The 14923-nt window shown below is 48.7% G+C and overlaps 1 protein-coding gene across 1 annotated transcript; it reads right to left on the reverse strand.

Annotated features, from left to right (window-relative positions):
- Positions 1-670: 670 nt before the first annotated feature.
- Positions 671-10479, reverse strand: LOC144167652 (uncharacterized). Its single transcript, XM_077696841.1, has 3 exons — positions 10358-10479; positions 3523-3645; positions 671-2525 (listed from the first exon to the last, which is right to left on the reverse strand). Exons 1-3 carry the CDS (start codon positions 10367-10369, stop codon positions 1785-1787), a joined length of 876 nt encoding a protein of 291 aa, XP_077552967.1. The 5' UTR covers positions 10370-10479; the 3' UTR covers positions 671-1784.
- Positions 10480-14923: the final 4444 nt, after the last annotated feature.

Here is a 14923-nt window from a genome sequence, read left to right on the forward strand (position 1 = left end):
TTAATTGTGTAGAGTTAGCTAATCACTGATGCCAGTTCAAGGGATAGCGTACCTCCCAAAAAATATGAAAAGAAGTGGATCGTTAAAGATATACCTGTTCACTTAAGGCTTTCTAAATAGAATTGGAATCGAACTTGTGATTTCGGTCCCCGAAGTTTTATAAGAACTGCTTTTCTACCCTACGACTCGACACGCGCCAAAAAAAAATCGATTGCGTTTATAAAGCGCCATTTGAGCAAGAAACCGACATGCCGAATCATGATACGCGCTTCTACCTGACGCGAAGACTGTGGCCCTTTCGGAGGCACCTGTGTCATCCCGCATCCGTTAACATGAACCACGCTGGTGCATAAAAAGAAGCAAAACTTTGATTCTCTGCTCCTAATTTCAAAGATTATAGCAACAAAAAATTAATTGCCAATTCCTGTTACCTTATTTGCCAAGCAGTGTGTCGGGGCTGAGGTGGTGACATTCCTTCTTGGAGGAGATAAGTTCTTTTTTGCGCAGTATTTTCTGAATATACAAACACTGCGTAGAGTGCGACGATGTGGTAATGGAGCCATCAAGTATGAGCTGAGGCCGCCAAGCATAAGCGGGAACAGCATCGCTCTTTGGGTTTGTTGCATGAACAAGTTTTTGTGTCTAAAATACAGCGTAGGGAAGCGTCAAACTGCCATTTGAATTTTTATTGGGTGAACCGAAATATACATGGTATACAAAGGTATGATACAGCACTCGACCGTAATTAATAAATCATATCCTACAGCTACAGTGCTCTTAAACTCGATTTTGAATGCCGTGGCTGAAGCACGTGGACAAACATAAGATGAATACTGCCCACAAGACTGTGAGCTTATGCGCGGTCCACTGCGGGCAGCAATACGCAGAAGCTGCATTAAGAACAGAATGCCAAGGTCCCGTTGCAAAATAAACACACTTTGCTGCCATAAACGGCAATATTATTAATATTCTTACGCCTCTTTCTCTTCAATGAGCGATGTGTGTGTTAGACTAGACTTTATTGCTTACAACTACGATGAGAAATTGTGGCTACCGTACAACATGTGCGATGTATAATGTACAACTTGGGCGACTATTTATATGCAGACACTCCCCAGAGTCGACCAAGGATGTAGCGTGCCATTTAAAGCATAAGAAAATGGTGGGTGCACTTTAAGACTATTCCCCGTCACAAGTTGCCCCTTGTCAGTCACTTGGAGGGTCAAGTCCAAAAAAATAACACCGCGGAAGGGTATAAACATAGCATACATACGTATCTAAAAGGAGGTCCACGTGTATAGATAGGACTCCTACTTATTACGATGGCTAATTCTCGCCGTAATGCTTGGAAATATCTGAGGCAAGCCCTTCAAAAGAATTCTTTCGGTCATGTCACGCTACAGTGGTACTCCCGATCAAGTACAGATTCTGGAATCACTCGAAATTGTTTGTATAGGAATAGCATGATAGTTATCAATAATCTCCAGGCACTATGCACATAAATTGCTCTACACTAACAGCATCAACACGCACGCACACAAAAATTCTGATGATTTAGCAGGGCAAAAAAACTTCGTCAGCTATCACGCGAATACAAACCGTTTCAACACGGAGGACACGGCGTGTTATTCCCTCTTTTTTAGCCTTCCCCAGTGTTCTTGAGACGTATACCTGCTCTTCGGCTGTCCAACCGACATGGGGGACGATGTCCCTCAGTCCGCTGACAAGGCTCACACGGTGGTGACGTGATCAATGCGATGTATATACGAAGTGTCCGTTTTGCCTCAATAGTAGTGGAGGTAAGGTCCGCCCGGGTACCCCAACGGAGCAGGCGCTGGAGCTGCGGCTGCTACCGGCGCTGGTCGGTAGCCTACGTGCACTGGAGCCGGGAAAACCGGCGCTGCGGAGTGGACGACTTGGGCCGCCGGATGGAAAGGTGGGGCCAAGAAAGCAGCTGGCGCGTGATGAACCACGGCGGGTGCAGGGAACGCCGCGGGTGCGGGGAACGCCGCGGGTGCAGCAACCAAGGGAGCGGCTACGGGTCTAGCGACGGGGGGTCCGAAGACTAACGGAGCTGGCGCTGGGGCGGCGGCCGCCACTGCATGGCCTGGGAACGGGAATGGGAACGGGAACGGAGGGACAGGCACGGGGCCGGGTACCACCGGTGCAGGCGCAGGGGCGGCCACTGGCCTGGCCACAGTCCGTAGTGGCGCTGGGGCGAAGACGGCGGGGGCAGGTCGCGCCACGGGCACGGCAGGGGCCACGGGCACGGCAGCGGCGGCCACGGGCGCTGAGTAGGCGGCTGCGGCGGGTGCCGACGGAGCCGTGCCGGGCTCGTTGGTGTACACGTTGGCCCGGAAGCCCGCTGCGTCGGCCACGTAGTCGACCTGCCTGAAGACGCCCACGGCGTCCTTGTAGCCGTAGTTGCCGCGCTTCTGGTTGGCAGCGTCGCTCACTTCGTTGCGGTACTGGTGCGTGCCGAACTCGTCCTTCGAGTCGTACCCGAAGCTGTACGGGTGCGGCGGCTGCAGGAGGGAAGATATGGCTGTTAAATCGTCCGAAATTGCCGGCGGGTTGAAGTGAAGAAAACGTACATGTTGTAGGGTGTGGCGTTGCATGTATGGTTAGCAGCCCATTGGTGCTATTTGTAATTCCCTTTACTAATCATCTTCACACCCACTTACTGTGAGATATGGAGGAAATTTAGCGTAAACAAGAATAGTAAACACTTATGTAAAAACAAGGGCGGGGGGGAATTAGCGGTATCTAGAATGCGTGCAAGATTGTAATTTATTTCACGCGAAATTAATAAAGCTTACCCTTTCACTTTATATCTGAGTTAAGAAAGCATGAGAGTAAAATCCTGATTTGAGACTTCATTACCACAGTCTTGCACAAAAAAATGAGCATCGGACTATTGCATTTTGGGCTCCGTAGAAACAGGTTGTCGTGACATGCCTTAGGGCAAACATCCTAAAATTTAATACTATCTAATGGATTGCTTTTTACTTGACAATGCCCTTTAATAACTTTTGTTGTTAATTGATAAAAGCATCAGAAACGTTGATTGGGTGCCCAACAGTCATCTCAACGTTAAAGGTTACTGTCACCGCTCGAAATTCTTCCGCAGAGCTAGTCTTTCTAAATGCAGCTAGAAAGCATCATTGCCCGTTCCCACGCTATGCGCACAGAAAAACAACCCAACTACAGAAGACAAACGCAAAAAAGAGAAAGAGCTGACCGAAGACATAATTTTTATATTTTAAGCCAGACCTCCATCTTTCCCTCGGTTTCATGGTTTTATTAAAGTTTCAGCAAATAATTATTAGTTTGAGGAATATTATTTGAGCGCGAGAAAAAACGACAAAAAGGAAGCAAACGCGATCACAAGAATCAGCAAGTCTAAGTCGAAGCCGACTGTCCCCCAATCAACAGCGATACGTAACCATGGTTGCTGTTAGCACAACGCTTGTATAATCGTCCATCTGAACGTTAACGGACAACATTGGACGGTGTACATACCTGCACCAGCACTGCGGCTGCAGGAGCAGCCACAGCTGGAGCGGCCGCAAGGATGGGAGCTGCCGCGGCCGGTCGGGCGTAGCCGGCCAGCGCCGTGCTGGCGGCAGCGGCGATCAACAGTAGCTGAAAAGGAGCCGATACAAACTGCGATCAACAAAAGGCCGCCCTTCAGTGACCGCCGTCAGGCTGCTCAATTCGTTCTCGTAATTTATTTCTATCATCAGGTGCCCCGAGCGCGGGAAACGCAAGAAGAAATCACGCGAAAGGACACGCGACAAGCGCGCGATTGGCTACGAGTGAAGATAAGAAGCGAGAATGCGATTCTTTATTTATTTATTTGTTCTTGTTTCAATATTGACTAATTTCCAAACCGGATTCCTTAAACAGAAGAAGAAAAAAAGCTTCAAAATTTTTCTAATTTTCCTGGAATCATCCACTTAGGCAGTAATCTCATTCGAATTAACGACTGATGTTTGGCCGATCCCCTGATTGGGTACGCGCCAACAACAACGAGGGGGTCTCGAGACAAGGGCGGTGAATAAGAGGAACGAGGCACGTGGGCGTTTCGAGAAGGATCGAGAGGCGAATCCCCTTCTGAGTTTTTATCTACACTAAGCTGGTCAGGCTTTATCTGCTCAATGTCCTTTCTACAAGGCCCTAGAAACTATTGAAAACTTTCTTTTAAATTGCCACAGCTTTTCATCGATGCGACGCACGCAGCTTGAATACACGTTTAATCGGCTTAATCTCCCGGTATCTTCCACCATTGTCATACAATGTGTGCTTCCGTCCTAGGAGTTTGCCACAGATATGTTGTGATCGCCTTTCACTCGTTTGTTGCGGCGACAGACCGGATGACCTGCTAGACAGCTATTTCCTCATTCGGGATTTTGTCCGTGACAATTCGGTTATATCCAAAGATTTCTTTTTCTTCCCTCAATCTGTTCCTCTTACTTTGCTCTTTTTCTCACTAAAATAAACAGGGTCACAGCCTAATCACTACAGGCAGCATCTTGGCAGATCCCCTGCGTGGGTATGCGCCATGATTTAAGTGTCGAACCACCCAAACAACCAAAAAGCGATAGGGAGCAACAGGCGGATCGTCTACCCCTGGGTATCCTGGCGGACCAGCGCCAGTCGACCTTTGAAGACCCTGGGCTCCAGCAACAGTAGACCGGACTGAGGCAGCGCTACCCTAAGCAGTGCTCGTGCTTCCAGCCCGAAAAGCTGCTTCGGGCGAATCCGCGGTAGCGTCATCTCGGCGCCGTGACTGTGCTCGGATGCCGCACCGCGTCAACGATACCAAGCGCCAGCGGTAGTCACCTTCGACGGGAACTTCCACTTGCCACCGCCGCCAAAACTGTAAGACGCTTCCTTGTGCAATTCCACGCGGGCTTGGACTCTAGAACTCTTTCCCGCTGCCAGAGTGTGTTCGCGTGCTAAGCCTCACTTCTCGACTTCTTTATCCATTTTTCCTCCTTCCTTTTCAATTTTTTTTTTGATAAACACTTCCGTTACCTCAATATGGTCACGTGCCTCGTCACTTGTGAGCCGCTCCAACAACGGCCCTGAACCTGCCATAACATCACAAGCTCTGATTAGAGATGGATGCGCTAAAAGGAATCTGCGTACTGTCTTGCCAACCTCATGGTAAGCAGGTGGTAGCAGGGCGATTTCGGTTTAGTGGAAGTTACTTGGAAACTGTTTGAATGACTTTTTCTGTATTTCGCCGCCTCTAAATCAGGTTTGGTGAGGACGTGAACCACGTGTTCAGGCCTTCATGGGCAGAACGAAGCAATGATAATACTGCCTATAAAAAGATATACGTTCAGGAGAAAAAATAGGTACTCGGGCCTAAAGTGTAAACTATGACGCTGCAGTTTTTTTTCTACTAGTGACTGCGTTCGAACACAGCTATGAAGGGTTTAGTGTAATTTGTAAGAATGATTTAATCTTCTATTATAGAGAGGAGCGATAAACATCAACACGCATGTATTCATATTGGGGTCCTTAAGGCATCGATCTTGCAAAAAAACATGAACATTGGGAAAAAACGAGCCGACCGAGTTAAGGATAACAGGTTCATTTCAAATGCTGGTATAGCATTGTGAGAAATGTTTAAAAGCACTACAGATTTCAGTTAGTAAATCTAGTGGTCTAACATTAAACAAGTTCGGCACAGGGAACAGAAGAAATGTAAGGGTCTTTAAAATCACGGCACTATTTTTCTAAGTAAAAATATTGGGCGTTTTACAGCCTTCCTGGCAACTGTTCAGTAAGTTGAACATGCGAGTTACAATTATAAGCCGCGAGTTCCTGCGTTTATTTTGTCCAATTTTTCTTCTGCAGGTCTCCTAGAGTAGCATACCATGAAGCCTGAGCAAACGAGAGGCGCATTGCAAGTACAATGTGTCCTGTAAAGCCTGCCAAAGCTACCAAAGTGCAATGTAAGTTGCCAAAACCTTATTTACCAAAACCTCTAAAAAAATTGTTTGTTCGTTTCCAAGCACTTGCACGCCATGACATCACAAATTGCAGCAAAAAATACCTTGTTACTAAAATGCCCACCGTAATGTTTCTGTCAGATACCACCCTTCCAAAGAAGCGCCGCTGAGTGCGGTATGTTTGTCAGCTATTGACTATCCACAACCAGTCCCCCCAACAAAATTGTTACTTGCTTTCTGTGTCCCTCTACGCTGATATACACTTTCAAAGTGGCGTGAAACAGTCAGCAGGATGAAAGAGTAAAAACACTTAAGTATGACTGTATCCATGCCTTCATCGAGAGTTGGTTCCTAATAAATTTCCTGCATGTGCGGTATAACTGCACCGACCCTATACAAAGGGCAGATCAAGGCTTCAGAACGAAATTTATATAAGGGCGAATGGAGGGGATATTGTGTAACTGCAGACGGTGCTCAGGGAAATGAATTTATTTGAAGGGGCGCACGCGGGTACGCTTATTTTGCTTGAGGCAGCACTCGGGATGGAGGGTGTGATATCAATCTTATTTTTTACAGGAGCCCCACACCTCACCCCTCCATCTTTTAGCGCTTCCTGAAGTTCACGTTACTGTGGGCATAATATGCGGTACTTGCTATGCGGGAGTTGTGCATGCCCAGTCAAAAAACACAACTGCAATACCGCAAAAACCCAACAAGAATTCATGTCGTGCGACAAAAATGTGACAACAGAAGTCCTGTTGTTACGACAAAGCCATCTGTTGTTACGACTCATATTTCTGACGTAACGACTGTCAATTTTCTCAACGACAAACATTTTTGTAGTCACAGCAGAACTACCATTTGCGAAATCTTCACAATGGGCAATAACATTCAAACCATGTGAAACTACTGATAGAACATCAGGATCGGGACAAGACAGGAATTCGGCACGACGGAGCATCAAAATCAGGACAGGAATACGACACACAACAGAACAATCACGACACGACAAGAATACAACAAGACGACAGTACGACACGCGAAAATACGGCAAACTACAGGCATTTTTCCTGTCTTTTTTGACTGGGTCGCAACTTCGGTGGTTCCGACTGCCGCTTGTGTAAATGTCCGAAAGGCACTGGCGATTGCAGAGGAAGGATCAAATGTAAGGTCACGACTAAGTGAGATTTCATCTTTCACGCCTGGGTACTGGTACTATTGTTTTATTTGCAAGCAGAGGTTGGTACACATGTTGCAGGCATATGCTGCCAGGGTCCTACCTAACGGAAGTAGGATTACCTTTCAGTGTTTCGTATTGCTTGCGACCGCAAGTGCGGTATACGAACGCGAAGTACGGTACAGCGCAGGAATTCGACTTCTAATCCGGCTTCGCCGAAGTTGACCCGTTATCTATAATTAGCGCCCATGTGTAGCGCGAGGTCAGTCAATGCGGGCTCAATTTGGTGGTCCGCGCGAAGATATCATCCTTGACTACACAGTGACGCGGTCGTCTGCCAGTGTCACGAACGGTATGTGCATCACTGGACCCAAGTTGGACGCGTATCGGGCAATCTGCACCGAAGGACAAGCCGGCCTTATAATGACGCGCTGTGCAGCGCCTCCTCAAAGCGGCTTTGACGCACATTCCCCGTCTAAACGGGTTCTCTAAAATCGCTAATTTAGATGCCAAAAACGCGCATCGTTGCCGCCATCGGCGGCCATTCCCGCCAGCATAGACGGAACGACCGAGATGAAGCCATGACTACTTCCACGGCGTAGTGCTGGTTAAGAAACCGCTGAAACGTCGTCGCCTTTCAAGGCAAGTCTAACGGAATACGAGCGGCCGCGAAGCAAGGTCGAGTCGGCCACCTATGGGGTTATTGCAGTAGTTGTAAAGCTGGAGAGTGAACATATCGTCGCATTAAACGCGCGCCCTAAATCGACGGGTTTCATATACAGTCGATGACTGTCTTTTCGAAAGCTGATGGCGGTAATATTTCCGAGTGCTGCGACTGCTTCAGCAAAGCGTTTATGAATGTAATAAAAGTGTGTCGCACTGGCTTTTACGGGTGATTTATTCTGACATTTGCACAATCCTTGTGGCATCCAATAAATTTGTCGGTAACGCTATAACCTCGTATCGTACTTTCTCAGCTGTATCACTGTTTGCCTTACATACTGCCGTGTATGGTTGAAAGCTACCTCGGCTTATTAAGCGTTTTGAAATGTTATTTGCGGCCATAGGTGTTTAAGGCAGTGGTTTTTAACGAATAAGGCGGTGACGATTTAAAGACAAGTTCTTGCAACCGATTTCTCCGTTTCTCAATGAATCGAATCCCCACTATATTTGCATTTCTTTCTCCTGAGCTCACCGGCGTGAGAAAAGTGTTTCCTGCCGTATAGAATGAATGGGGCGTAGGCGAACGAGACTCGTGGTTGTACGTTATTGCTCCAATCGGAAAGACGCCGCCATAAATGCTGTGGCGAATATGTATGCGTTACGGTGAGTATGCAAATCCCACGCATCACTTCAGTGCTCTGCGCATTGGAAAATATGGAAATGAGAAAGAACCGGCCTTTCCCAGCACAAAATCGGGTGCGCGAGTCTCTGAGGCATTCCACTGCTCAGCGAGGGTTTGCAGGTTGGGTTTGAGGTCGCAGTGGCCGATTTCCAAATGCGAAATGCTCGGAAGACTGTGTATACCACCTTTCAAACCGGGTGTGGAACCGCACCTTGACTAATTTATTCAGTGACCCGTAACTGCGCGCAATTCAGCTAGGCAGTTGCTTCCGATATAAGTAAAATCTCACCTGCTTTGTCTTTAAAGCAGTTTGAAACCAGGCGTGGGCACGAAGAACCATGAAAAATACGTAATGGCTGACCAAACGATTTTACGTTTAATTACCGCTATGCTATGCGCTGAGAAGTATTCTTGGTGCACCTGCAGTCGCCCTTTGAATTCGTGGTGGCACCTTGTTTATCCTTGCGCACGTGTTGTTCTGCAGCACTAGTACAACGCGAAAGCATTTCTTGGCTAGGTTGGGGAAAGCGCGAATTCGGCTGGCATCCGTGAAAGGCGTCCGCAAAAGCCGTTTCCGGAAAGAAAGTGACCTCCCTCACCGAAATGATGCAGGTGGCAACGCCTGCCACCCACAACCTACGTCTTATGACCACAAGAGCCATGGCACAGACGGGAATGAATTGGATCCGCGTACGCGCGATGACAGGCGTTTGGCTTTACCACTACTCTACGCCGACACCTCGCCGAACATGGCATTAGAGGTGCTTCAAATATAAGCGACTGACGCTCGGTACGAGGTTGGGCGCTCGCTAGCAGGTAATTTACTAGATGACGCAAGCTGACCTAAGGCGCGCAATTTGAACCTGAGTTATAGGAACTCATCGTATGACATGAGCGGTGCCATTGTCGGCGACATGGAGCCTTGCACCCCGTCGGCCTAACCGCAGCGCACACTCCGCGCACACTCCGCGCCATCCCAACAACTACCGTAACAACCTAGCCAAATGAAATGCTTTCGCGTCCTCATCTCATAAGAATATGCTTAGCGATCCTCTGGTACTTTTTCCATTGTAAGGTCACCGCAATCTGCAGAGTCTGTTCTTGGCGCTTGTGCAATCTGGCTGGAGGCGGTCGGTGATTCTCAATGCGCTGTAAACTAATAATTTATTTGCGCGGTTTATTCTGTCACACTAACCGCGTTGTGGCGGGGTGAAAATCTCCAACGCAAATCCTTAGTTATGGGAGGCCCTCTGAAAGCAAGGCCGTGAACCGGGAGGGCATGGAGACGGTTTCGATTTTGCAAAGCGAAGTAAGTGGTAAACCGAAGACGAATTCTCGTACCTGTAGTCCCATCAAAATCTAAGCAGGATAAGAATTCACGAGACATCGCATCAGCGAGCTGGAAGCTTTTAGATGGAAGCAGATAAAAGGAAAAGAAAACGCGAAGAAAAAAGCCGTGGTCTGAACGGGGAAATAGAAATAGGATATATTCAAAGACAGGTTTGTTCTCTTCGATTATGCAAAGCCCCGTACTACGCACTGTGGAAAGATGATTGCGCTCGTGGGAACAGGTTTCCGCGGAACCACCTCACAATATCCGCAAAATGCGCCTTGTGTGCGAACAATCAGTTTACACGCTCACTCGCGGAAATCAAAGGTTTCTACGGCACGAATAGGTCGTTTATTCGGCATCATTATCACGCCGGTGTGTGCTTCCTGGCGCGTCTTTTTTCGGGTGGGAATCGATATTTATAGAAAAAGGAGCTGTACAACGTTCGGACGCTTGTGTGAAGAAAAGGAAGTCAAAAGAAAAAAAAAAGAGCAAGGGGGTGAGTACACGACCTTGCGGTGTTTCCCGCACAAGCTCACCTGAAATACCATGGCCGTTTCTTTGTGCCTGTCGTTGGCGCCTGGCTTGAATCGTCCTCCTATACCACCGAATCCGTCGCCAGAATTCACGTGTATCCTCTGGCTCACCCCAGACGTGCCTTCGGAACCGACTGAGAAAACTTTGCTGTCAACAGGAATTCGGCCCTTTATATAGGGGGGGCGTGCGGCGTCAGTGGTAGGGGGACGTCGCCCTACTTTCTATTTCACGACACCGCACGAGCCAGCCGACATGCGCATGAATTACGCCTCGTACGCGCTCAGACATACGCGTTCAGGAGGGGAGATGGCGGGATGCACGAGGAAAGAAAGGCCCGACATGATGACTAGGGCGGCTGGAGTGGGTTTAGGACCGCCCGAGGTATTTGCATGTCGGGCAGCGCTAAGGTGGCAGCGGTGCTTCAGAAATGAAGAGAAAACTTTCGGCAGCACTTTCGGTGTGACCTGAAAGGTCATGCAGCAGTGCGTAGGGTTATTTTGGGGTCAGCTCACTCCGGGACGACAGAAAGTTGTCGCCGCGGGCATGGGCTGTTCAGATACGCATGAGCGTCTCGTCAAAAATAAACGTTTCCGTGCCATTTGCGGAAGTGTAATGTACCTCAAGGTTGGTACGTTCGGCCCGCTTCGGGCGTACCCGATTTCAACACCTTACACGGGAGATGTTGTGTTGGCTGGGTAAGAACTACTGACGTCAGTTACGCGTTCAACCACGCGCAAAAGTTTCTTATCGACTAGTTCTCACGTGTGCAGAAAACTTGAAGTCGAGCTGCGCGGTGATCTGTTTCCGTAACACTGCCGTCACCAGGATCTGTAAACATTAAGGCGACGTGGTAACCAGCTCTTCGAAGGATAAGTAGTCTGGCAGGTGATACGATATTTCTGACCAGAACTTCTCGATAATATCAACTTGTCCGTTTTTAATGTGGCCAGGTGTGTATTTTCAAACGGTCTCTGTACATAACGTTCAATGTGGCGACGCTTTACTGCGCAGAGTCGTCATCTCATTGTGATCCTACAGATGACTTTGCTCCAAACGAAACATTCTTCCTTAAGATGAGTGGTATGTATAAGACAATAAAATTGATCTTAGTATGACTGCACCCTCACCCTTCCCACGGTCTTCTTTTGTATGAATGTCACATCATATCAGTCACCATGTGCAAGCCTCTTCAGGCTGATGGGTTTTCCATTTAGGGCGCAGCCCTTTGGCGCCCGTTCCTGGGCTGCGCGGCAACGCCGTCGTCGTTGTAACCGAGCGAACGATGGCAAGACCGAAGAGTGAAAGAAAGCAAAGGAGGAGACTGTCGCCAAATTGTGGGGGGTGGGTGGTTCGCCGTGGCGGCTTAGCGAGACGCTGCACCGAAAGTGTGCGAGTAGGGGACAGTATGCTGAGCCCGCATGAGACGCTCGTCTGCGCTACGCTTGGCGAAAACGTTAGGAGGCGTGCGTGTGACGATGATGTGCGTTCGCTTCCTAACACGCAGTTCGCGGTCTCTTCCTGAGACGCACTTCGTACCGTCGACGCAGAGCGTCACCATCGCTGCCGCCCAGAGAACCTACGAGTGAGTGCTGCCTCAGCACACAGCAGCATTCAGGAGTGAGTGCTGAACTGCGAGTGAGGCAACCGGTCGTATGCTTCGTCAGCCGCTGCAGCTAAACGAGCTGTCCGAGCGGAGGCTGAACACCGCCGACGCCAGAACGCAGTGAGTGCTAAACAATGAGCGAGACAACCGGCGCTTGCGCTTCGTCAGCCACTGCAAATAAAAGTTTTCTGTAACCATACATATATGCCTGTATGAAATTATTTGCTCTAACATATTTTTCACAGCCAAAGCAGCTAAACAGCTGCGCCCAACTTTCGCATTGGGGAGTATCGTAATCACCAGCCAATTTTTCATCCATCTTCCTCTCTCACCGTCACCTTTCCAGCTGCCTGACTCAGCACGAAAAAATTAAACAGCGATCCCGCGACATCTCAATATTGTTCACTTCAGCCCCCAGAAATCTGGTGACTGTAGTGAACAAAGTCACTTTTTTTTTAATTCCAGGCTTTCCGTTCCACAGCGTGCGGCTCCATTTTCGTCCTGAATTTTTTTTTGTACAAGGGCGTATGCCTAAGTTAAGGCGAGCCTTCGCAAAGTAGAAGCGGGAACTGCCAGTTGCTAACAGCGCATAACGTCTTGACTATCCATAACTGCACGCGGACCGCAATTGTTCCGGCTCGCACTCCTCTGGAATTCCCCCGAAGACAAATGGAACAAGCTACGGAAAAGTCTGCTAAAGAGAAATGAGGGAGGTGCCGACACGCAAGGTCCTAAAACGCCCGGTAAATTAACACAGGAGAAGACGCCCGTATAAGGCATCGGAATGGGCCGCATAACGAGACGCCCACGAGGAGATATAGTGTCACGCCGCCTGTCCACTGGCACTGCACCCACGGAGGTGCAGTGCCGCTGATAACCGCGTGCCTTTGCGGCCAGTGAAGATCCCGTTTGCGAAGGCCGAGAACTTACGCCACGCATTTTATTTTTTCTCAGGCCGGCTCGCCCTACTTCTTCGCCGGCACTCGCCCCTGGCCGGCCGGGAGGCCACCGTGTCTCTGCGGCGGTTCATTCGAAGCCCATCGAAGAAATAAGAGCATTTCGATCGCGCTGCACGTAGGCCATCTTTAAAGGCACTTCGGTGTCCGTCTGGCTCCGGCCAAGCGCGCCTTTTATTTACGGCTCAAGGACAAGGGTATAGAGCGACTAAGATTCCAGTCTGTATAGGCTTGTTCCTCGTCCGTTAATAGACGCGGGGAGCTCTTAAGAGTTATTTTTGATGTTTGCGCTCCTTCGCTAACGGAAAATGTTCGGCTTTTTGAAATACAAGTGTGTTTTAAAGCGTTCCCTGTACCAGCTTCGCGCTTCACTATCCTCGATGTATACTTTATTTATGGACGGGGAACACATACAGCGGCGTGACTAAAGAAATTCTAGCCAACGTCTCGCAGACCGACCGCTTTATTTTATATTATTGCCATAACGTCGTGCTCGAGAAACTGTCATTGAAGATTTTATACCGGTCGTTAATGTTTAGCTGGCGTCTGTGTCGCATGGTTGTGAGCTTTGTCGACACCTCCTCCGTCACAACAGCAAAACGTTTTTCCGAAGTAAAGAGAAACCCACTTCAGGGAAAGGAAAGACAGAGAGGTCGTCCTGAAAAAGTGTTCTGGCCAGCTACTCTGCGTTGGGGGTGGGGAAGCACATGCGGAGACATGTGAAATGACAGTGGCAGCGAATGGCATCAGAGTTTCCACAGTTTCAGTCCATTGCACAGCAGGGACGTATGACCAGCGTCAGATCATTTACATGGTGCAAAGCCCAGATTACAACTCCAGTCATAAGAGTTCATCGAGGGTTGCACGTCAGTATTGTAGATCGACCGGCATGGCCTGCTATGTAGATTCAAACGTCACAGAATTACAGCAAGCAGGGGCTCTAAAACATCCAACAGTTACATCACAAAGCAGTCAACACATTGTTTTAGTAAATGGTTTACCATTTTCAGGACCTTCTCAGTATTAAGCTTTTTGTGGTCCACAGGTTGCGGATTCATTCCTACAGACTCGCTTTTACGAGTCCCCATGAGAGGATCGAGGGCCACTGCCCATTACGAAGAGTGCCTGATAAAACACATCATGGCTCTGGGTAAGGAGGGTGTCTCTTTGCCCACTTGCCGAAGTGGTGGCGGCAACGCCGGTGGAAGCCGCACCGGTTGCTGTGGTTGCCACTCGCTTCGTGTGCATTAAATCCTGCGACCACTCTGGCCTGAGCGCTTACTTTTCCGGCTTAGAGAAATGGCAGCCCCTTTTTGGGGGGACTTGTCCTTCCCCATCATCTTAATTACACGCTTCTCGTGCATTATCCTAGGATACTCTGGGGATGGGGCTTCATGCAGATCGAAACAGATCACACGTTTCACGTGCGCTTTGCAACCAGACGATTCCGGAATTCCACCACAACGCCGGCAGGACACCCGGTTCTTGGTTTCGGCACTAACGTGGCCCATCTTGGGACATCTGTGGCATTGCAGTGTACTCGGTATGTACGGTCGCACGTGGTGTCACACGTCTGCCACTTTCACTTACGCCGGGAGTGACTCACACCAAAAAACAAGTTTGATGCATCACGATCGCCGAAACCGATGATTTTTCACAATCCTGGCTGCGGTTGTTATGTGGCTGCGTAGGTAAGTATCAGTTATATCAATGTCCAGACCAGAGATAACTCCAGTAACTGATTATTTCCTTTGTGCCAGGAACGATCGAATCAAAATATCTCTCAAGTCTATAACAGCGGCAACTTGGTAACTATCATTCGAGAGCTCACGTCGACGGCCATGGTGTTCATATAAGAATAAATCTGATTTCTCTCAGCTGTTTGCATGCCAGATGTTCAAAAAACCCAGATAAAGTTTTCCTGTTGAGACTAGGGAGGTTGTCTCCCTTCTTAAGTGGTAAGTCACCGCAAACATTCCTTGGGCATTGTCTTCTCTAGGCATATGACC

The sequence above is a fragment of the Haemaphysalis longicornis genome, unplaced genomic scaffold, assembly GCF_048455015.1.
Source record: "Haemaphysalis longicornis isolate Haplotype H1 unplaced genomic scaffold, Haemaphysalis longicornis Haplotype H1 scaffold_2, whole genome shotgun sequence".
NCBI lineage: Eukaryota > Metazoa > Arthropoda > Arachnida > Ixodida > Ixodidae > Haemaphysalis > Haemaphysalis longicornis.

Excerpts from the sequence above, each read along its gene's own strand:
- LOC144167652 (XM_077696841.1), bottom strand. Across the intron at positions 2,526-3,522 it reads CAGCCGCAGTGCTGGTGCAG|CCGCCGCACCCGTACAGCTT; the intron begins GTATGTACACCG and ends TCCCTCCTGCAG.